The following is a 24,153-nucleotide window of genomic DNA, read 5'->3' as shown; positions in this document are numbered from 1 at the left end:
CTACGTCTTGGTTTCACGTCGACCCATGATGGACTTCTTAGTGTTTCTCTCAGGTTTCAAAAGCATTATATAACACTTTGGTCCAAACAGTGACACCAAAATTCCAAAGCTAGATGCTAAAATAGCAAAAACCTCCACTACATCTGCATATTTGCCTGGAGAGCTGATATATGCTGGGATGAAGGCTATCCACACGGCACAGAAGATCAACATGCTGAAGGTGATTAACTTGGCTTCATTGAAGTTGTCTGGAAGATTCCTTGCCATGAATGCTAGGAGGAAGCTCAGGAGTGCAAGTAAACCAATATAACCTAATAACACTGCAAATCCAACTGTTGATCCCACATCACACTCATAGACTATCTTATCACTGTGGTATTGTGTGTTTTTATGAGGAGCTGGTGAGGCAGACACAAGCCAGGCTATGCAGATTGCTGCCTGGATGGAAGTAAGAGCCAGAACTGTTCCTCTCTGCTGCATAGCACCAAACCACTTCATAATGTCTGTAGCCCCAGGCTTGGAGGCCTTGAATACAGCTAAAACCACCATAGTCTTTACCAGGATACACGAGACACACAGCACAAAGCTGATCCCAAATGCTGCATGCCTCAGCTGGCAAGTCCAGAGACTGGGACGGCCAATGAACAGAAGTGAGCACAAAAAACAAAGTATGAGTGAAAACAAGAGAAGGAAGCTAAGTTCAGAGTTATTGGCGCGCACCATGGGTGTGCTTCGATGATAGATGAAGATTCCCAGTACAATGGCACAGATAAGTGTGCCCAGCAATGAGATGATTGTCAAGGAGATACCAAGAGCCTCATGGTAGGAGAGGAACTCCAGGCTCTTAGGAACACAGTGGTCACGCTGGGGACTGGACCAGAAGTCCTCTGGACAACTGGTACACTCTGTAGAGTCTAACAAAGATGACAAGGTTAAAGGGACAGACAAGTACAGTATTGTCCTAAAGATACTGTACATTACTACATGGTGTAAACCAACCAGTCTCATTGCTGATCTCTCCCTCAGAACAAGCAATGCAGTCAAAGCAGCAGACAGGTTCCCCTTTCCTTCTGGCCACACGGGTTCCGGGGGAACAGCTCTCACTGCACACTGACCGAGGTGGCTACAGAGGAAATTAAGAATGATATATTTTTGTACAAACTGAATTACATTCACACTAGCTCAGCATTAGCTATAGAAAGCTGAAGTGACCTTTTTAGATTCAAAGTTCCAGAATATTCTGTCTTCATCCAGGATGAGTTCTTCACCTGCAGAGACTAACTTCTTGACCACGCCTACATTGTGAACTTTTGTACTTCCGTCAGGGAGCCACACCCAGTTCATGACATCATAGATTGGTAAAGCATCACCATTCTCATCAAATGATACTTGATCACCAAATGGTGTAGAGAAGTTGATCCTTTCCAGGTAATATAAAAGCTAGACATGGTGATGAGCAGAATTATGAAGAGCAAGTGACTATAAAAGTGTGTTTTGAGCAGCTGCTCAAAATATTACTACTTACTATTACATAGACAAGGGAAATAGATTTTGATGTACAATTTGTACTTGAAATTATTCAGACACCACTGCATATCAGGTTTAAGGGTAATAATCACAACTGTCCACTGTGTGGAATAAACAACTAAAACTAACAATTGAATGACTACTGCATGCTCATAATTATTCCGCCCCATCATGACAAGTGTCTTTAGTAATCTTTTGTGTACACCCTTTGGCCTTTTGCTGTTATGAACTGATCCAAATTGTATATATAGTCAGATTGGCCCAGACACCAGCCAATTTGAACCCAACTAGAAACATATGTAACCTGTGAAATGAGTGACAGTACACCTGCCATGGCTGTATTGTCCGCAAACCGGCACAGCTGTGCCCAATAAAAGGCCCTTTTCCTGGCACACATTGCAACATGTCATGGATGGCATGGGCCAGAGCATACACAGCCTTGTACACATTGTACTCTGGCCTGAGGTCAGATACATCCAAAAGTGCAGTTTCTGCTGTTGCTAGGTCCTCTTGTCCTGTACACACCCTTCCACCAGCATCCACCCACTCTGACGGAAGGGGGGGGAAATTACACTGAAATGTGCGCTCCCAAAACCGCCTCATCTGAAGAAACACAGTGAAAACTTAAAGCATAAATTCTCTAAAACACAAAGCTTGTGAATAAACACAAAATTGCAACTTAACCCATTTAGGACTTCGGCCGATTCTAAAAAGGCCTTCTAAATCCTGAGCTACGTTTTCATCAAATATTAATTCAAAATGAAAACAAATATATATGATGCTATATACTGTACATAGCAACAACTAACCCAAAGGGGTTTCCCGTCCTGAAAGGTATAGTTACAAAAGGGGATCCCGTACATAATGGGTTTAAAAAGTGAAACAAAAGACTCACTATGTTATTTTCATGGCTGTTGTCAGGGTCAGTGTCAGGATGTATTTTTAACAAGAAGTCCTTTAGACCTGGTATCTCTCCACGACGGATGGCAATGCCCAGGGTGCCTCCCAGGTACGGCATGAAGTCTAGAGTCAGGAGCTTAGGATATGTTGTCCAGGCCTCACTGGCCATCCATTGCAGACCTGTCACATTCTGCTTTACCACCTATACGGTATATAAATCAATGCTATTGAACACCCTTCATGTCTGTGTGTTGATTCACAAAATATTGAACGAATTCAAATGAAAAGTATTAAAAAGTGCCTCTGACAAAACCAGCTAACTCCCCCTCTCACGTAAGTATCTGACAATATACAGTATAAATTCACAGTACCAACTTTGATGAGGCAGTATTGCTTTGTTTTAAAAATATAATGTTTTCTTAATTTCTTGAAAAATTATAATATACATATTTAGGCTATATATATATATATATTATATATATATATATATATATATATATATTATATATATATTCATATTATTATTTTAATTTATTTAGAAAGTGGTTAAATTGCTTTCCCACAACCTCCTCCATGAGATGAACCATAAAGCTCCCATGTACAAATGCAATGACCACACGAGCTGTGGATGTCTTCATCACAGTGACAATCCTCTGATGTTCAGCTGGGTCGTTGTCCCAGGGCAGAACCTCCACGTACGCCAGACAACCAAAACCAGACTGGGCCAGGTCAGACTGGAATGACTGGGCAGCATTTCGGCCATAGGCATCATTAGTAAATAGCAGTCCTGCCCAGGTCCACCCAAACCGCTTTATAATTTGGAGCATAGCTTGGACCTGATGGATGAAGAATGGTGGGATAAGACCTGCTTAGTTTGATTATGCACATACTGTAGTGTAAAATCAGTGAATCTCCTGCGTATAACCCACATTAATTTTCTTTTGATGCTGACCCTAAACCTAGCCCTTCAGTTCCAGCAGTATTATACACAAATAAATGAGAGGCGATATGCAATATCAATAAAGGGAAGTGATGTGTACTACTTGATACCAACAGATGTTTTGTCTGTAGAAGTTCACCTGGAATGCATCACTTGGGATTGTTCTAAAGAAAGATGGGAACTTATTCCGGTCACTCAGACAGGAACACGTGGAATAGTAACTTACCTGAAAATACACAAAATATATATTCTGTAATATACCGATACGGTACTATAATTCTTTATTACACGGCTTGTTTGAATGCTTGATTCTGATTGGTCAATCGCCGAATTCATCGGTCTGTTATTTCTGGATAATGACTGCTCCGCTCTATAACACACCGTTGCCAAAACAAACCCTCGGAGCACCTGCTGTGTTCCGCTGATTTACTGCTGTTTCCAACATGACAGCCATGATGTAAACACACACACAGTGTCCTTTACAGAAAAACATTGCTCTCAAAAAGGTTTTTGAAAAAATTTCAGCAAGAAATAGACGGTGCAGTACCCGAAAATGGATTCTATTTGATTCACTTCCTTGTTTTCCGACTGTGCTGCAGCTGGGCAGACGCCGGCCAGCGCGACACTTATGGGAATACTTGCATTACCGTAAGCAAGGAAATAGTCGTTTTGTTTTGTTTTGGGTCAATTTATTAATTTATGTATTAAGTAGCCGTGTAATAAGCGGGATAATGTACGGCTGAGTGGTCATTGTTTATAGATAAATCACCTTCAGGCTGATTAACCACTGACGCGACAGCGGAGGTGGTTAATCAGCCTGAAGGTGATTTATCTATAAACAATAACCACTCAGCCATACATTATCCCTTACATCAGAGGTGGGCAACTTTGAAGATGGAGAGCGGGCCACTATATTTATACAGTCACTCCAGAGGGTCACATTGCATATTACGGTCGTAGCAAAAACAGCCAATCTACAAGCTCGAAACGCGTCGCAGTGCAACACGTTTTGAGCTTGTAGATCAGCTATTTTTGCTATAGTTTAATTTAAATCCTGATTTTTTTTTGCTATTTTGGAATTGGAATCCTGAAAGATATTTTAGACTAAAGTAATTAAAGCCTGTCATGTTTGCATGATTGGAATTATAACATAAATTAAATAATATACTTTATCAGTATTCCAATATTAGGGCCACATTAAGTGAAGATGGGGGTCGCATATGGCCCCCGGGCCGCCAGTTGCCCATGTATGCCTTACATAATTTCCCCATAACAAGCAGAGCACGTTAGTGGAACAGAGCAGGGTGAAACTCTACACTCACTTTCCCTGCTCAATCCCACGCTAAAATGCTCAACATCGCTCACCACCACTCAGCTTGATTTCCCTCCGCTCGGTTCACATTTTCAATCAAAAAAAAAAAAAAAAAAAAGGGAAAAAGAAGGGACTGCATTGTGTCCTGCGAACACACAGAGGCAGCTTTAGCCATCAGGAGGCAGCTGGTTCAGAAACACAATGCCGTCTTTTGACAAACACGTATACGAACCCTTCAGCACTAACAAAAAAACACACTATAGCCTTGCATAGCCAGCCTTCATCTGCCTTTGCAATGCATATTGCCACGCAGTGATATCACCATCGCTACACAAGGCTAAAAACACACACCATGCAAGGTTTGTTAAAACTTGCATGAAAACTAGTTAAAAGGTTAAAAGGTTACATTGTATAACAATATACAATGTGGCAATCTACTGCCTCCATGCTCCATTCAAAGTCTGCCAGCTCCACTTACATGCTCTGTAAGTAAATATTGTTTTCTTTATCAGGCTGTAGAAAGACTACACTGTTTATCATTATATTAGATTTGTAAATAAACTAAAATAGCCAAAAAGAATAGCCAATTAAAATGGTGATGGTGAAAGAAGAAAACTTACCAAGGACACTCTGTACAAACCTAATACACTAGAGATGGCAATAGAATGTGTTGAGGACTCTTCACCCACTATTCCAAGCACTGGAGGGGAGCCAACACAGCTCTCATTCAGTTGAAATTGTTCTTCTCTCCCACTGACCAATGACAAAGCTGAACGGAATGATACTCCAAGTGTGAAACAATTATCATAGAGACTGTATCCCAGAGTCACGTTGGGTAGCAGGCTGGGGTTTCTGTTGATCTCAGTAATGGCAAAAGCCATGGTCTGGGCCATTCTGAACCCTGGAATGTGAAAGCTAACAGACACAGTTCCACAGTAACCTTGACAATTTATCTTTGTAGAACTACATCAAATAATCCTATGATGCTATAGGCCTATATTAAAACAATGTTAGCTTGCTTTCTTTTGTATATGTGATACTCACCCATAGCAAATGAGATCCTGTTGCTTGGAGGTGAAAGACAGCTCAGGGAAGACAGAGGAGAAATGGATTGCAAACAAGCCACCCAGAATAAAGTCCCCAGCCTTGTAAATTCTGTTGAATTTAAACTGTGCCTGTAACTCACAAGAAGAGGAAGGTGAGGAAGACAAAGGAGAGAATGAAGAGAACAACATCAAGCACAAGTACACATATGGAATCAGTTGTATAACTACAGAAGCGTTCATGACTGCACCTCCTCTCCTCCTCTGCACACTTTGTCCTGTTGCTCATTTTTATACACAGTGTTAGGCCATCCCCTGAGCCAACGTATGCCATAACATCATCGATCACACCTTCAACACACATCAACACCCTAGCAAGGCAGAGGCCGAAGAAGAGGCAGGGCTTAACATACGTCAACAATGCTTTCATATCAAAGTCCTGTTATGTCAAATCAAATCAAATCAAATCAAATCAGATCAAATTAATTTATATAGCACATTTAAAAACAACTCTCATTGTACCAAAGTGCTTCAACATATCAAAAAGAGCAATACAGTACAATACAATACAGTACAATACAATGCAGAAATATATATAATATAAGACAGTCAATGAAACAACAGGCAAATTAAGCAAAATAATATAAAATATAAAAGTGCAGGATCATGAGGGGGATTCAAAGGCTTGTGAATATAAAAAGGTTTTAAGTCGTGATTTAAAAGACTCAACGGAGGGAGCAGTCCTAACAGCAAGGGGAATGATGTTCCAAAGTGTAGGGGCTGCGACAGCCGCGGTCGCCCCTGAGCCTCTTTTTTGGTTTTTGGAATGTGTAAGAGACTGCATTCTTCCGGTCCTGATGGAGGGGGGATAGGATAGGAGGTCAGTGATGTAGGAGGGGGCCAGCCCGTTTAGGGCTTTGTAGACAAAAATTAGGGTTTTGATGAAGCAATAGGAGGCTCTCTCTTACCGGGTATTTTATAATGGCTGAGAGGCGTAGTGAGACACGACGCAAATCGGGAGTCTCCGGCCCGACGGCCTGGGTTTGTAAGGCAATCAAGTGGGGGAGCACTTGATTGCCTTACAAACCCCATCTCAGCTACAGAGCTGTGGAATCAATGTAACGCAGCTGGGAATGATATGAAGTTATTAGTAGGGGAGCCTATCAATCAGATTCTGATGCCTGTGATTTTGGAATGTTATTTTTTGGAGGTATATCTTGATTCTTGGCGTTACCAGAATGCCAAAAAAACATGTCTAAAAATGTTTCTGTTGGGTTTAGCATGTTTAATTAGCATAATTAGCTAATACATTGTCAAAAACGGAAATGGCAATAACTTTGATTCTAGGTAACTTATAAAGGTGATCTAAGAGTCTGAGTCCATGTTTGTGATGTCCAGACATTCATCTGTTACCATTGTGAAGTCATACAACCTTTCCTAATTAGCATAATTGCCATAAATTATGCAAAAACGAGGTGAACATCAGCAAATTGCTGCATGTTTTACTTTTGTCCGGAATGTCAGAACAGGTCAGCTCCATACAGTATATGGAGATCTAAGGGTTTGAGGTACAGTTGCTTGCCAATATTGATGACATCAGGGATCTTTCTCCATCCCTGATGTCACGTGATGTCATGAGGCATGACCAACCAAACAACTGACTGACGAGAAATACATAATTTCATAGCCTAGTAAAGGCCACCTGCAGTCGCAATAAAGAACAATATGGGAAATGGTAGGCCTGGGCCGTGGCTCAGCGGTCCATGCACCTTGGCTGGTAATCCAGTCTGGCAGTGTGCCGCGGGTTCGACTCCTGATCCCGACGGCCCTTACTGCATGTCTTCCCCCCATCTCTCTCCCCTATTTCCTGTCAGCCTACTGTCTGTCCCTCCATACATAAAAAATAAATAAATATATAAAATAAAGGCGAATATGGGAAATGGTCACAGAATTATCAGATTGTTTATTCTAATATTTACAGAAAGTTTTGAAAATTGAAGGGTCTCCATCTTCGTCATCGTCAATCCCCAACAGATGTGCCTTGCTTACATTACCGCACACCTCTAATCATCTGCGGTGCAACATTTGAACTGCATGCACATCTCAGAGCAGTTCAAATTTTGAGATCGATAAGAACAATGTGATATGCACTCGGATTTCTTGCAGACACATTTGATCAGTTGGGTAATGGTGGCTGGGGCATGGGTATCCCACCAGTTTATCTCCCTCAGCCTCCCATCCATATTCAGTTGCTGGTGGCATCTGTGGGTTAGGTACGTGCTGCGTCAGAACTGAGCCTTTTTGTAGCTCATAGAGTATATAGCAACTGCAGATACCACCTCCACAGGACACCTGTTTAGACCTGGCCAACAGGTTAAATTCCCTTGCCAGCAAAATGGCCTGTCAGCTGCAGAGACGGCATGGAACCCTGGTAAGGCTGAAGTCCTCGTTTTACCCAGTGCCTGCACTACTGGCTCCAGCGATGATACGTTTTTTGTTCCACACACCGGTGATGAAATAGGTGTCCTTGCACAGCTGATGGTACCGTCGTATTGTAAGAACAAAGACATCAGTGTCAGGGGACTCACTGTAGAGCTGTGTTGTCCCTCTTCGGACAGCATCCAGGCTGTGCAGGATTATCCTTGTATCAGCCTCTTCCTGTACACTGTGGAGATGTTTTACATCGATAGAGTTTGAGTGGACAGCCTGCCTTGACGTGATTATCAAAACATTGGGTTTCACCTGGAAGTGTTGGAGGGCTTTCTTAGCAAGATAAGACAGTCAGCTCATCTTTGGTGCTGATACCAGAAAGAACTGTTTTTCTGACACCTCCCCTATCGGTGTGTTGTCTTCCACATGATAAGTGGTATGGGCTTGCCACCCTGGCGTCGGTCAAATACTACATGGATCTCACTATGTTCTTTGGTCTTCCTGCCCAGTGTGGCTATGAAGTGGTCAGCTTACTGGGAACAAGTCTTGATCCATGGTGGCTTTCCCATTGCCTGTACCAATGCCATTCCATCTATGACAGTTACACTCTTAGCTGGAAGGGGGCAACTGTCAAAAAAGATTGAAGCATTTGTTTGCCAGCTGTACGAGCCCGGTACAAATCCTGTGGATGTTGGTGAGCTCAGGTGGAGGTTATTCACAAATAAACAATTAGAAGCCGAGAAGCTGCCACCTACACAAGCAGCATTAAATCAAGCCATTACCCATGCATATTATCAGGCAATGGTATGGGATCAGGACCACGTACCTAACCCACAGATGCCACCAGCAACTGAACATGGATGGGAGGCTGAGGGAGATCAATTGGTGCCAGTCACAACATGGGATACCCACGCCCCAGCCACCATTACCCAACTGATCAAATGTGTCTGCAAGAAATCCCAGTGCATATCACATTGTACTTGTCGATCTCAAAATTTGAACTGCTCTGAGATGTGCATGTGTGGGGCAGATGATTAGAGGTGTGGTAATGTAAACAAGGCACATCTGTTGGGGATTGACGATGACGACGACACAGATGGAGACCCTTCAATTAAATGTGTTTTCAAAACTTTCTGTAAATATTAGAATAAACAATGTGATATTTCTGTAGTTTTGCAGTTTAGTTTAGTTTATTTGATCATCCTTCAGTTTCAAATACAATATTTAAAGGCAATGAATGGAAGCTGTTACAAAAACAAAACAAAACATGAAGATGATCAAAAGGAATAGGCTATCCTACCTGCCTATCCTACTTACAGCAGAACATGATTCGTAATACTCATTACATTAACGATAACAAAACAAAAGTCAGATACGAGAATTCCACCCTACACCAAACCCACCCCCGTGTCACCGTTGTTATTATCCTCATTTACATTACCCTCATTACAAATGATCATTATCATTTATGTTGTTGCTGAGTAATGTCATTTTTGTTCACATTTTTAATGTTAACATAATTACAATAATATAAATTAATTAATTATTAATAATGACAGCGCTAATGACTATCAATACTACCATCACTATCAATACCTGTACAAAATGTATCAGTTGATCATACAATAACGTCATCATCCACAATATACGTAATTTCACTATGGTATGCTGTATTTGGCCAAAAGGATTCGCTTGAGCAATTGTTTAAATTTTGAAAAGTTACTACTGTGTCTGACTTCCTCTGGTAGGCCATTCCAGATCTTAACCCCTCGGACAGAGATAAACATACTCTTCCGAGTGGTCTTGGCACTGGGTTGTTGGAAATGTAAGTCTCCTCTCAACTCATACCCCCCTTCCTTATCCTTGAAATACGACAAGATAGTCTTGGGAATTAGTCAATTTTTTACTTTATAAATGATAAGAGCTGTTTTAAGTTCAACTAAATCAATAAACTTCAATGTATTTGACCTTAAAAACAGTTTGTTAGTATGATCATAATACCCTACCTTATGCACTATTCCAATGGCTCTCTTTTGTATTATGTGGCTGGAGGTTTCCTTTGTAAGTATTTCCCCAGACCTCCACACAATAAGATAGATATGGTAATATCAGCGTATTGTATAATGTGAGCAGTGACTTATAATTTAATAAATACCTTGTTTTACACTCCTAAAAAGGTGTGACCAAGCTGTGACCATTTCTCATATTGTTCTTCATTATATATATATATATATATATATATATATATATATATATATATATATATATATATATAAAGCTAATAAGGAAAGGTTGCATATCCTAGTTATGGAAAGAGAATATTTTCTAGACATGCAAACAAACTTACACTGTCTGTAAGATCACATTTATTAATTAACTTAAAGCAACGAAATATAGCTATTTCTGGTTTTGGTGTGATTATTACATAATTATTACATAGACAAAAGGTTGCATGATTTATTCATAGGATGATAATTATTCCTGGAGTTGTAAACATACACTTAGAGTCTGTGAGAAGCTTTCAAAGTTGACTAAAAGTAAAACATGCAGCAATTTGCTGATGTTCACCTCGTTTTTGCATAATGTATGGCAATTATGCTAATTAGGAAAGGTTGTAGGACTTCACAATGGTAACAGATGAATTTCTGGACATCACAAACATGGACTTAGACTCTTAGATCACCTTTATAAGTTACTTAGAAGCAAAGTTATTGCCATTTCCTGGGCAATTAATTAGCTAATTATGCTAATTAAACATGCTAAACCTGACATAAAAAATTGGAGACATGTTTTTTTGGCATTCTGGTAACCCCAAGAATCAAGATATACCTGTCTCCAAAAATTAACATTCCAAAATCACGGAAAGTGATAGGCTCCCCTACTATATTGAAGGTGTGAATTATCGTGAGATTTACTACATGGTCTAATCAGAAACCAGTATACACTCAACACTATGGCTCCTCAAGGGCTGAATGAGGAATTTGATGTCAAACCATTTCTTATTTTTCATTCTTTTAACTTTGTGTACACTGTTGTTCTTGCCATTTTTGTTGTCCTTATGCTGTGTCCTCATTATTTTGTACTTTAATTGCAGTACCTTACTATTTTGTTTCTATTGTGTTTCAGATGCGGTGGGTGTGCCTGATTTCCCTCATTGCAATAGAGCTTGTTCCTTGTTGGCTAATCCCAGTGTAGAGGGCATTGCAATAATGTAACCGGGATGATTTTATACGTGAGGTGGGGGGCTCAGAGTGCGTCCACTAAGGAAAGTAGGCTTTCTAATAACACAAGCCGCCTTTGTATTGGTTAGTAGGTAGGTTAGGTAGGTTAGACAGGACGAGCTGAATGCCAACTAACGCATGCAGCGGAGTGCGCCGCGGCTGTCTCGCTGACACAGCAGGGCAGCCGCATACATTTATTCCACAACAAACAAAGTCTGGTCTCCAGTGCTGTGCAGGGAATCCCGTGGATGACATCCCTGTGACATCACGGTGATATATCGTAGGCCGTAGGGTAATTGTTGCCTGGAAAGTGGACTCATAAATCCCCGTTCTAAGCATGGGCCAAACAGTGGAAATCTGCATACGTATATACACTATATAATGCAAAAAGTTTGGAGCAGAGTGTTGTCTCCAACTCAAACACTCTGTGCCTCAGCGCAGCTGTGGAGTTCAGGTGCGACCTCCTCCAGAGAAAGAGATAGAGAGAGATTATAGAAGCTCTGCTGGCTGTTGTTTATTTATTTGGTTATTCGGAAAGATCCCCATTAGCTGATGCCATGGCAGTCAGCTAGTCTTTTGGGATCCACACGAAACATGTTACAAATTGCAACAAAACAAAACAAAAACAAAACAACAACACATGAATATCAATATGTGACTGAGAGACAGCAGTGTAAACTGTGACCCTCACTTCTCAAGCACATTACTATACTCCCCGTTTTTGAGCATGTCCAAACAGTTGAATGTGTATTTATTTAATATAATATATTAAAATAATAGTGTATATAGGTATTAAATGAAATGGAAACAGCAGGGGTTTATCTTGGGCTGCGTGGGGCACATATGCCCACAGAGGTTGGCCATGACCAGTGGGTGACCTGTGGGGCCCCGGTCATGCCATAGCAGCTCACGAAGATCCCGCCTCCTGTATGAATTCTTCATCTTGCCAGTTGAGGCTAGGAGGCAATGGGTGCCTGTTGTTTGAGGCAAAAAGTTAGCTGTTTACACTTCAGCCCAACAGACTAAACGTCCCAGGGGGGCAGAGCTGGATGAGCCAAGCTCAGGCTATGGCTCCACCTCTTTTCCTGCCCGGTCTGGTGTAGGTCTGTACAGATGGATTTTTGGAAGTTTACTGTGAGGACTACTTACGAGTATTGGACCCTATTCATCCACTGCACTTTGCAATTCAGAGAGCTGGCGCTGAGTCGTCCCTCTCGGGGTTCGATCGTGGCTCGTTCGTAGTTAAAACTACCAAATCCCTTGGGATCAGAGCAGACAGTCCATTCAAACACCACACGAGTGTATGGCTGCCGTGGCAGCCAGCTTCCGCGTTCAGGTTTAGTAGCGCACTATACGGCGTCTGGCTGACTGTGTCAGTCGACGCGACCGTGGTGTAGTTCCGTCTGTGGAACTTGGTTCAGTGACACAGACAGGACGTGCTGAGTCTGCCAGGAGCAAGCCCTGAAATCACAGCCCTTTGCACACTACTGTATATACGGCGTATCGCTGACTGTGTCAGCTCACGCGTCCGTGATGTAGTTTCGCCAATTTCGGTGTGCCGCGGCTGTCGGGTGTAGTACACTGTACGGTGTTTCACGGCAAGGCCGTTCACGCACCTATAGGTGTAAACTTGCATGGTATAATCCGGTTACCGGTTCGAAACCACAAAGTAAGCTCCTTCTCATCCCGAGAATGCACTATGGCTATCTAGGCGCAGCCAGTCAACACAGGCCTATCTTGTCACTGCTTCAGCACCGGCTTATATGAGGCGCTTATGTGACGATAAGGGCCCGGACCTTTAGGAGCTGCAGCTACTGGCTTCCAGGCTCCCCAGGCAGTAGCAGCGGGCAATGCTATTGATGCCCTTGGATGAGGCGCCATCTGTGGCGGCCCCAATCCAAGCTGCGATAGGAGGACCAAGCTCCCCCAATGACGCTGCCTATTGAGCCGTCGGCCATGTTTGGCCAAAAGGCCAGTGCTTTGCTACAGCATCCTAAGGAGGCTGTGGAGGTGTACAGGATGTGCACCTCCACAAGCAGCCATGAGCAGCTTGCCTCGGTTGCCCTCAGGCTGTGCAACCCCAGTCAGGTTTGGCAGTTCCAGGGACCTATGTGTCCGGTTACAGGCCAACCGGCAGGGTATGGCTAAAATGTGCTCGGCGGGCTAAGCCCATCCCTCAGTTTTTTTTATTTATTTAACCTTTATTTAACCAGTAAAATCACATTGAGACCAAAGTCTCTTTTACAAGTGCGCACTGGCCAAGAGAAGAGGCAAATAAATGTTACACAGCTCTGCCAGTAACAACAAATACAGGACATGACAAGACAAACATATGACATCCGTAATACCAAAAACCTACTACCAGGGAGACTCAGAGAGAGTCTAAATAGCTAACCACTAAACCAAGTACAGACTAAAAGAACAATACATCAAGAAACTACTAAGCTAATATAAAACTAAGAACACTGCAAATTGCTACTCATCAAGGCAGGAGCAATGGCTGGAGAGTATGCCAGAGGCAAGCCTCTTAAAAGTCACTAGGGGGATAAAGGAAGCCAATTTTAATCTGGTCTGTAGATCGTTCCAAGCCCAGGACCCAAAAAACGCAAGGGTTTTTTTCCCTGCCTCAGATTTGGTGTCCTGACAGTTAAGGCCCCAGACCCCACCCGCTGTCTCTCGGGACAGCGGCTGTCCTGGAAGACAATTCAGGTGGACCCCTGGGTGGGTTCCACTATGTCTTCCCCGGGGGGTTGTGTGCTGCTTACAGCACTCTCCTGGCAAGGAAGGGCTGAGGGTCTGGCAAGCCATCCTCCAAGACGACTGGCTTGCCATGCTCGACCGGGGATGTTTATACTCAGATCCCGGGTCTGACACACTGACGCACTGACCGGCTTGTCTTAGACGACGGAACCTTTGAGTCCCTTATCCTCCCATTCGGCCATGTGGCCAGGCACCTGCAGCACTTTGGGCACCTAGGCCGGCACCTCGACAAGAGGCCTAGCAGGCGTCAACTCTCACAGTCCGCAGCGCTCCTCGGCATGTGTTAGAGGGCAAAGCAGGGACTCGGTCCCTTGCTCTAGTGAGTCGGGCCACCCTCAGGCTGTGCCTCCGCCCCTTTGGGCCGAGGGCAGTCACGGTGCACTTTGTGTCTCCGGCTCTTCTGAACATGCGGCCAGTGCATTATCTGTCATTCACAGTCATGCACTACGCGGGCGTATCGTTGACAGCGTCAGTTTACACGTTCCACGTTGTTCCAGCGAATAATTCTGTCTGTTCACACAGCAGAATGTGACTGTCAGGGGTGAGCAGAACCACCATAAGGTTGTATTACGGCATGGCCGTTTAAACACCTGGGTGTAATTCTGTGTGTTGGAGACCGGCTACCGAAGCCACGGAGTGAGCTCCCTCCTCATCCAGAGGTATTCGTGTGGCTAGGCCAGGGATCTGGAAACAGGGCGGGCCACCGTCCCACACAAGGGCGACACAATAGTCACCCAGTCGGTCCTCATACCGTTCATCCCTCACACAATAGGCCAGCAGTCCCTCCTCGGGGGGTGGTACTGTCTGCCTTACGGCATGAGCCAATTAAGCCCGTGGAGACTTGGGCTGCAATGGCTTCTCACAGGACAGCATTCTTGCCGTTAGCGGCCACAAAAATGTCCCTGTCAGTGAGGGGTGCTGCCGCTTCCTACATGGCAATGCTTAGGTGTCGTCGGCACCAATTCCTGCATTTTGCCCTACGGCCTGATCGGAGTGTGAGCCATCCAGTCTATTGATTTTCACCCTTCCCACCCACCTAAGCAGGGTGGTGAAGCAGGGCCTTCCTCAGTGTGCTTCTCAGGGCCTTAAATGGGCCTAACTGTCTTAGGCAGATAGTCTCCAAGACTGGACTTCACTCATTGGCTTGTGAAACAATCCAGCAGGCATATAGGTGGGCAGGCAGGCCAGCCCCAACAGGAACATGTGCACATTCCACACAGGGCCTCGCTGCCACATGGGCTTCGAGGTGCCCTCCAATCTGAGATCTGTGGGACAGCCTCTTGATCGACGCTGTCAGCATTTATCAGGTTCTACCATATGTGGTATCAGTGTGGCGGCCAGCACCCTTCTCACTGTGTGTGTGCTTAGCTCCGCAGCATAAACGCGATGGGAACTATGCACAAAAACGAAGGCCATCCACTTTTTACTTGTAAAACTGTGATGCGACAATAAGGATCATTCTGGTTCTGAGAACAGGGCTTCAACAGTTAGCTGACCGAGTGTTCGGCAGGCTGACTTGAGCGGGGGCGCAGGCCCTGCAGACTGCAGTAACCTCGTTACAAAGAAAAGAAGAGCATTTCCTGAAGGGTTCCCTGAGGCTCAGAGGGGCTCAGGTTAGGGATCCAATCAGGCCCATCTGGAGTTAGCCCTGGAGGCTCTACGACCTTTAGTCAGTGAGCCTGACATGCTCAAGACAGCAGCCTTGTCGGCGTCACATCTGCAAGGAGAAATGGGGGAGTTGCGAGCTCTGTCAATCCATATTGAGCTCTGCAGGCCTATGCCTGCAGAGCTCAATATCCCCAATGTTTTCAAAAGGACACGTCTCAATCAGGTGGTTGAGCTCTGCCCTACCGTCGTCATACAGACAGTCGACGTACAGAGATGGAGTCGGTCCCCACTCTGCCCTATTGGAGCACTAGAGTCGGACGTCAGGGCCACACAAGGCCCACAGAATAACGGACCAGCTCTTTGAGTGCTTCAAGTGAGAGTGCATGGATCACAGAGGTTATCCAGCACACAAACAGGCAGGAGTACCAGTGCCGCCTGGAGGGCAGGCACACTCCACCTGGGGACGCTGCGGAAAGGTGCGTCTTTGACAGAGATCTGCACAGCGGCGACATAGTCTACTCCGTCTACATAGTCTACTCCGTCTACATTCACCCGGTTATACCGGCTGAACATGCAGCATTCGCTCCCTTCGGGGAGTTGGTCTCGCATGCTACTCAGCGGTGGGTGTCATTGTCACCTTCACCAGTCAAGCCAGCCTTGCGTCTGGTGGGCTGGCTTGGGCGGCCCTTCACCCCTGTGGTCTCTGGCCTTAGTGTCTTGCGGGGCCGGGCTCTGGGTGGCGTCTAGCGCCTGAGCATTTGGCGGCGGATGGCGTCTGGCTGTCCGGCCGTTCCAGGGGTTGTAAATACATTACATTGAACATACATGATAAATAATTCAAAATTCAGTATGTGCTGGGTCGGAGCCCACTGGTGTTGTCTTCGGGGTTCTGGGACTGCTTCGCTTCCTCACGAGGTGTCTTACAGAGTTCCCCATACATATGAAATATGTTGGGTGGAGAGATAGTCTCGATACGATAGAGAACGTTTGGTTACGATGTAACCTTTGTTCTCTGAGTGAAGAGACTATCTCTCCACCTTGATGTCGCTCAGAAGCGGTGTCGATCAAGTAAACCAGTGTAATCACGCACACCTGGGCCTTATATACCTGTGCGTGCCAGTACAACTGGTGTGTCTTAAAGAGATATCCACGTCACGAGTGAGGTGGGGTCATTCCCCATACATATGAAATATGTTGGGTGGAGAGATAGTCTCTTCACTCAGAGAACAAAGGTTACATCGTAACCAAACGTTCCTCATTTATCTGTACGTATTTGCAAGTCATTCAATTTGCAAGTCATTCAATTCAACTTAATGAAAATGGAGGACCCTTAGCCTTGTGCTTTTTCTGGTTCTATCTTCAACTTTTTGTATTGAACTGTACATTTGAAATGTACCCATTCTTCATACTGTGAAATACAAATTTCAATCAGTCAATCTTCCTCTAGTTATTTTTGAGGGGCTGCCCAGCTTTGAGTGTTTGTGTAAACACAAGCATTGTGTAAACACAAACACAATGTTGGTGCGTTTGACGTTGTTTAATACAATCAGATAGGACTTTTCTGTTTGGATGTATGGGCTGTCAATGACAAATTTCACCTAGTTACCACCTTGCTGACAAAAAGGCTGCGGTGTGCAATTGCTGTGCAGCAGAAAGCAGCTATAATGACATTTATTTCCCCAAATGAAATAATTGAATAAAAAACATCATACTATACGTTGGACATCACAGTTTTATTTAAATATAAATAAAATAATGATTGATTTATGATTGAAGGAAACTGTTGAAATAAATGTAATGACACCTGACTTAAAACAGCAAGTTCATTAGTTCAAAAATCATAAAGTTCAGACAGTATGTCTAGAAATGGCCTGCTCAGTCTTTCGGAACGTACAGCAATCATCAGCAAACATTAGTCTTAAGGGTTATTTAATTTAAAACACTTTTGTTTAACAGCAGCAGAGACTCATTTCCTCTGTCCTCCCACCCAAACCAAGCCTTTAGAGACACATTTTTGATGATTCTGTTTTGACTGAGCGTCCTTATTTAGTTGTTTGCTGTTATAGGTTAGGCATCTTCAATTCATATATTTTTGTAACCTTTTTATTTGTTTTTTGTGTAAATAAATGGATATACAGTTTTAAGTCCTTTGTCCTGTTTGTTTATGTTGCGACCTTTACACCCCTAGAAATAACGGTCGTGGCCCGGGCGGCTAGTGTAGCGGTACGGGCACCTATAGGCTGCTAAGCCACGGGTTCGACTCCCGATCTCGACGACCTTTGCCGAGTCACCCCACCATCTCTCTCCCCATTTCCTATCACCATACTGTACACTATCCAATAAAGGCAGAAAAAGCCCAAAAATATATCTTAAAAAAAAGAAATAAGGGTCGTAACAGTGGGGGGAAATACATATCGATGTAAACGTGCACATATTGGTCGGTAATTTCATGAAACCTTCATACAAATGAAATAATGAATGAAAGCATAGATTTTCAGGCATTTTGACCATGAATGAAATGTCACAAAGGGAAAGGGGCTTAGCAGTGCATGTTCGCCAACCTTAATGCATGTTCGGACTAACGGGACTTCGGATCTATGGGCAGTTCCCTTCACTAATTGAAACCATGCTTTCGTAAATAATGTTAGTGTGCGTTCGCTGATTTGAAATCTATATAGCTAATTTGCCTCTTACCTATAATACAGGTAATATTTCTAAGGTATATAGTATACATAGGTCTAACATCAACAAACGTATAGCCTTTGAGATAGATATAACTTTAGATAGATAATAGATGTGTTACTGGATTGCTTTTAGTTTAATCTGGTAGAAAAAGTGAAAATTCATTGAATTCGTGCTTCTACGTCTTGGTTTCACGTCGACCCATGATGGACTTCTTAGTGTTTCTCTCAGGTTTCAAAAGCATTATATAACACTTTGGTCCAAACAGTGACACCAAAATTCCAAAGCTAGATGCTAAAATAGCAAAAACCTCCACTACATCTGCATATTTGCCTGGAGAGCTGATATATGCTGGGATGAAGGCTATCCACACGGCACAGAAGATCAACATGCTGAAGGTGATTAACTTGGCTTCATTGAAGTTGTCTGGAAGATTCCTTGCCATGAATGCTAGGAGGAAGCTCAGGAGTGCAAGTAAACCAATATAACCTAATAACACTGCAAATCCAACTGTTGATCCCACATCACACTCATAGACTATCTTATCACTGTGGTATTGTGTGTTTTTATGAGGAGCTGGTGAGGCAGACACAAGCCAGGCTATGCAGATTGCTGCCTGGATGGAAGTAAGAGCCAGAACTGTTCCTCTCTGCTGCATAGCACCAAACCACTTCATAATGTCTGTAGCCCCAGGCTTGGAGGCCTTGAATACAGCTAAAACCACCATAGTCTTTACCAGGATACACGAGACACACAGCACAAAGCTGATCCCAAATGCTGCATGCCTCAGCTGACAAGTCCAGAGACTGGGACGGCCAATGAACAGAAGTGAGCACAAAAAACAAAGTATGAGTGAAAACAAGAGAAGGAAGCTAAGTTCAGAGTTATTGGCGCGCACCATGGGTGTGCTTCGATGATAGATGAAGATTCCCAGTACAATGGCACAGATAAGTGTGCCCAGCAATGAGATGATTGTCAAGGAGATACCAAGAGCCTCATGGTAGGAGAGGAACTCCAGGCTCTTAGGAACACAGTGGTCACGCTGGGGACTGGACCAGAAGTCCTCTGGACAACTGGTACACTCTGTAGAGTCTAACAAAGATGACAAGGTTAAAGGGACAGACAAGTACAGTATTGTCCTAAAGATACTGTACATTACTACATGGTGTAAACCAACCAGTCTCATTGCTGATCTCTCCCTCAGAACAAGCAATGCAGTCAAAGCAGCAGACAGGTTCCCCTTTCCTTCTGGCCACACGGGTTCCGGGGGAACAGCTCTCACTGCACACTGACCGAGGTGGCTACAGAGGAAATTCAGAATGATATATTTTTGTGCAAACTGAATTACATTCACACCAGCTCAGCATTAGCTATAGAAAGCTGAAGTGACCTTTTTAGATTCAAAGTTCCAGAAGATTCTGTCTTCATCCAGGATGAGTTCTTCACCTGCAGAGACTAACTTCTTGACCACACCTACATTGTGAACTTTTGTGCTTCCATCAGGGAGCCACACCCAGTTCATGACATCATAGATTGGTAAAGCATTACCATTCTCATCAAACGATACGTGATCACCAAATGGTGTAGAGAAGTTGATCCTTTCCAGGTAATATAAAAGCTAGACATGGTGATGAGCAGAATTATAAAAGTGTGTTTTGAGCAGCTGCTCAAAATATTACTTGCACAATGTACATAGACAAGGGAAATAGATTTTGATGTACAATTTGTACTTGAAATTATTCAGACACTACTGCATATCAGGTTATCACAACTGTCCACTGTGTGATAATAAACAACTAAAACTAACAATTTAATGACTACTGCAGGCTCATAATTATTCCGCCCCATCATGACAAGTGTCTTTAGTAATCTTGTGTGTACACCCTTTGGCCTTTTGCTGTTATGAACTGATCCAAATTGTATATATAGTCAGATTGGCCCAGACACCAGCCAAACCTAAATCATTATTAGTCTAAATTTGAACCCAACTAGAAACATATGTAACCTGTGAAATGACATTACACCTGCCATGGCTGTATTGTCCGCAAACCGGCACAGCTGTCCCCAATAAAAGGCCCTTTTCCTGGCACACATTGCAACATGTCATGGATGGCATGGGCCAGAGCATACACAGCCTTGTACACATTGTACTCTGGCCTGAGGTTAGATACATCCAAAAGTGCGGTTTCTGCTGTTGCTAGGTCCTCTTGTCCTGTACACACCCTTCCACCAGCATCCACCCACTCTGACGGAAGGGGGGGGAAATTACACTGAAATGTGTGCTCCCAAAACCGCCTCATCTGAAGAAACACAGTGAAAACTTAAAGCATAATTCTCTAAAGCACAAAGCTTGTGAATGAACACAACATTGCAACCTAACCCATTTAGGACTGAGGCCGATTATAAAAAGGCCTTTTAAATAAAAAAAAATCATCAAATATGAATTAAAAATGACAAAAAGATATGTTGCTATATACTGTACATAGCAACAACTAACACAAAGGGGTTTCCCGTCCTGAAAGGTATAGTTACAAAAGGGGATCCCGTACATAATGGGTTTAAAAAATGAAACAAAAGACTCACTATGTTATTTTCATGGCTGTTGTCATGGTCATTGTGGGGATGGATTTTTAACAAGAAGTCCTTTAGACCTGGTATCTCTCCACGACGGATGGCAATGCCCAGGGTGCCTCCCAGGTACGGCATGAAGTCTAGAGTCAGGAGCTTAGGATATGTTGTCCAGGCCTCACTGGCCATCCATTGCAGACCTGTCACATTCTGCTTTACCACCTATACGGTATATAAATCAATGCTATTGAACACCCTTCATGTCTGTGTGTTGAAAAATATTGAACGAATTCAAATAAAAAGTATTAAAAAGTGCCTCTGACAAAACCAGCTAACTCCATTGGACCCTCAAACTGTCTGTCTGTCTGTCTGTCTGTCTGTCTGTCTCCACCACCTCTCCCCCTCTCACGTAAGTATCTGACAATATACAATATAAATTCACAGTACCAACTTTGATGAGGCAGTATTGCTTTGTTTTAAAAATATAATGTTTTCTTAATTTCTTGAAAAATTATAATATACATATTTAGGCTATATATATATATATATATATATATATATATATATATATATATATATATATAAATATATTATTATATTATTATATTATTATTTTAATTTATTTAGAAAGTGGTTAAATTGCTTTCCCACAACCTCCTCCATGAAATGAACCATAAAGGTCCCATGTACAAAGGCAATGACCACACGAGCTGTGGATGTCTTCATCACAGTGACAATCCTCTGAAGTTCAGCTGGGTCGTGGTCCCAGGGCAGAACCTCCACGTATGCCAGACAACCAAAACCAGACTGGGCCAGGTCAGACTGGAATGACTGGGCAGCATTTCGGCCATAGGCATCATTATTAAATAGCAGTCCTGCCCAGGTCCACCCAAAACGCTTTATAATTTGGAGCATAGCTTGGACCTGATGGATGAAGAATGGTGGGATAAGACCTGCTTAGTTTGATTATGCACATACTGTAGTGTAAAATCAGTGAATCTCCTGCGTATAACCCACATTAATTTTCTTTTGATGCTGACCCTAAACCTAGCCCTTCAGTTCCAGCAGTATTATACACAAATAAATGAGAGGCGATATGCAATATCAATAAAGGGAAGTGATGTGTACTACTTGATACCAACAGATGTTTTGTCTGTAGAAGTTCACCTGGAATGCATCACTTGGGATTGTTCTAAAGAAAGATGGGAACTTATTCCGGTCACTCAGACAGGAACACGTGGAATAGTAACTTACCTGAAAATACACAAAAGATATATTCTGTAATATACCTATACGGTACTATAATTCTTTATTACACGGCTTGGTTGAATGCTTGATTCTGATTGGTCAATCGCCGAATTCATCGGACTGTTATTTCTGGATAATGACTGCTCCGCTCTATAACACACCGTTGCCAAAACAAACCCTCGGAGCCCCTGCTATGTTCCGCTGATTTACTGCTGTTTCCAACATGACAGCCATGATGTAAACACACACACAGTGTCCTTTACAGCAAAACATTGCTCTCCATTTCAGCGAGAAATAGACGGTGCAGTACCCGAAAATGGATTCTATTTGATCAATTCACTTCCTTGTTTTCCGACTGTGCTGCAGCTGGGCAGACGCCGGCCAGCGCGACACTTTCAATACTTTCATTACCGTAAGCAAGGAAATATGAGTCGTTTTGTTTTGTTTTGGGTCAATTTATTAATTTATGTATTAAGTAGCCGTGTAATAAGCGGGATAATGTATGGCTGAGTGGTCATTGTTTATAGATAAATCACCTTCAGGCTGATTAACCACTGACGCGACAGCGGAGGTGGTTAATCACATTACATTATCCCTTACATCAGAGGTGGGCAACTTTGAAGATGGAGAGGGCCACTATATTTATACAGTCACTCCAGAGGGTCACATTGCATATTACAGTCGTAGCAAAAACAGCCAATCTACAAGCTCAAAACGCGTCGCAGTGTAACGCGTTTTGAGCTTGTAGATCAGCTATTTTTGCATTTTCACATACAAAAAAAAAGAAGGGACTGCATTGTGTGCTGCAAACACACAGAGGCAGCTTTAGCCATCAGGAGGCCTGGTTCAGAAACACAATGCCGTCTTTTGACAAACACGTATACGAACCCTTCAACACACAACAAAACACACTATAGCCTCGCATACCCAGCCTTCATCTGCCTTTGCAATGCATATTGCCACACAGTGATATCACCATCGCTACACAAGGCTAAAAACACACACCATGCAAGGTTTGTTAAAACTTGCATGGTGTGTTGTTAACACCTAATCAATCACTAGGTTATACTTTGTTACGAAAAAACACTATTCAAAATTAATATGGTGATGGTGAAAGAAAAAAACTTACCAAGGACACTCTAAACCTAATACACTAGAGATGGCAATTGAATGTGTTGAGAGAGAGTCACCCACTATTCCAAGCACTGGAGGGGAGCCAACACAGCCCTCATTCAGTTGAAATTGTTCTTCTCTCCCACTGACCAATGACAAAGCTGAACGGAATGCTACTCCAAGTGTGAAACAATTATCATAGAGACTGTATCCCAGAGTCACGTTGGGTAGCAGGCTGCGGTTTCTGTTGATCTCAGTAATGGCAAAAGCCATGGTCTGGGCCATTCTGAACCCGGGAATGTCAAATCTAACAGACAAAGTTCCACAGTAACCTTGACGACTTTGTAGAACTACATCAAATAATCCTATGATGCTATAGGCCTATATTAAAACAATGTTCTCTTGCTTGCTTTTTTATGTGTGATACTGTAACGTGCCGTTCAATCACACAACAAGTAGACAGTCTTCAGGTGTGCTGTATTTCCAACGTATATTTATTTAGTTATCATCACAGTGTATTCATGGCTTGCGCGCCAACCGGGAGCTCCACCGCATAACCCCATAACCAGTCATGTGTCGCCTCCTAATGTGTCCGGCCGGGCAGACACATTACACTACTCCCTTCTAAGATTGAACACACAGTCTGCAATAACATCACTTAGGCATCACAAAGTTCGGACAGAAATATACAAAAATAAACAAAACAAAACACATTTCCATGAAACAAAAATACACATTTTCATTAACACAGTACTCTTTACCTCAGTACAAAATCTTCTTGCCAAACTGGCCTTCTGACAT

The 24,153-nt window shown here is 43.1% G+C and overlaps 1 protein-coding gene and 1 pseudogene across 2 annotated transcripts; both read right to left on the bottom strand.

Moving 5' to 3' along the window:
- On the bottom strand, positions 1–14,205 carry LOC306913268 (extracellular calcium-sensing receptor-like; the record flags this gene model as incomplete). The annotated part of the gene is made up of 11 exons (XM_079489858.1): positions 1–914; positions 1,000–1,123; positions 1,213–1,440; positions 1,855–2,130; positions 2,423–2,629; positions 2,994–3,263; positions 3,507–3,593; positions 5,300–5,594; positions 5,724–5,854; positions 6,691–6,707; positions 14,139–14,205. 11 exons carry the CDS (start codon positions 14,203–14,205, stop codon positions 1–3), a joined length of 2,616 nt encoding a protein of 871 aa, XP_079345984.1.
- Positions 14,206–18,601: 4,396 nt separating this feature from the next.
- LOC306913267 (extracellular calcium-sensing receptor-like) lies at positions 18,602–24,153 on the bottom strand (annotated as a pseudogene). Its single transcript has 9 exons — positions 24,122–24,153; positions 23,369–23,659; positions 22,159–22,245; positions 21,646–21,915; positions 21,007–21,213; positions 20,448–20,723; positions 19,814–20,041; positions 19,601–19,724; positions 18,602–19,515 (listed from the first exon to the last, which is right to left on the bottom strand). The product of its transcript is annotated as an extracellular calcium-sensing receptor-like (transcript).

This window comes from Electrona antarctica, assembly GCF_951216825.1.
Source record: "Electrona antarctica genome assembly, chromosome: 20".
Taxonomy (NCBI): Eukaryota; Metazoa; Chordata; class Actinopteri; order Myctophiformes; family Myctophidae; genus Electrona; species Electrona antarctica.
This window is presented reverse-complemented; position numbering and strand designations above follow the sequence as displayed.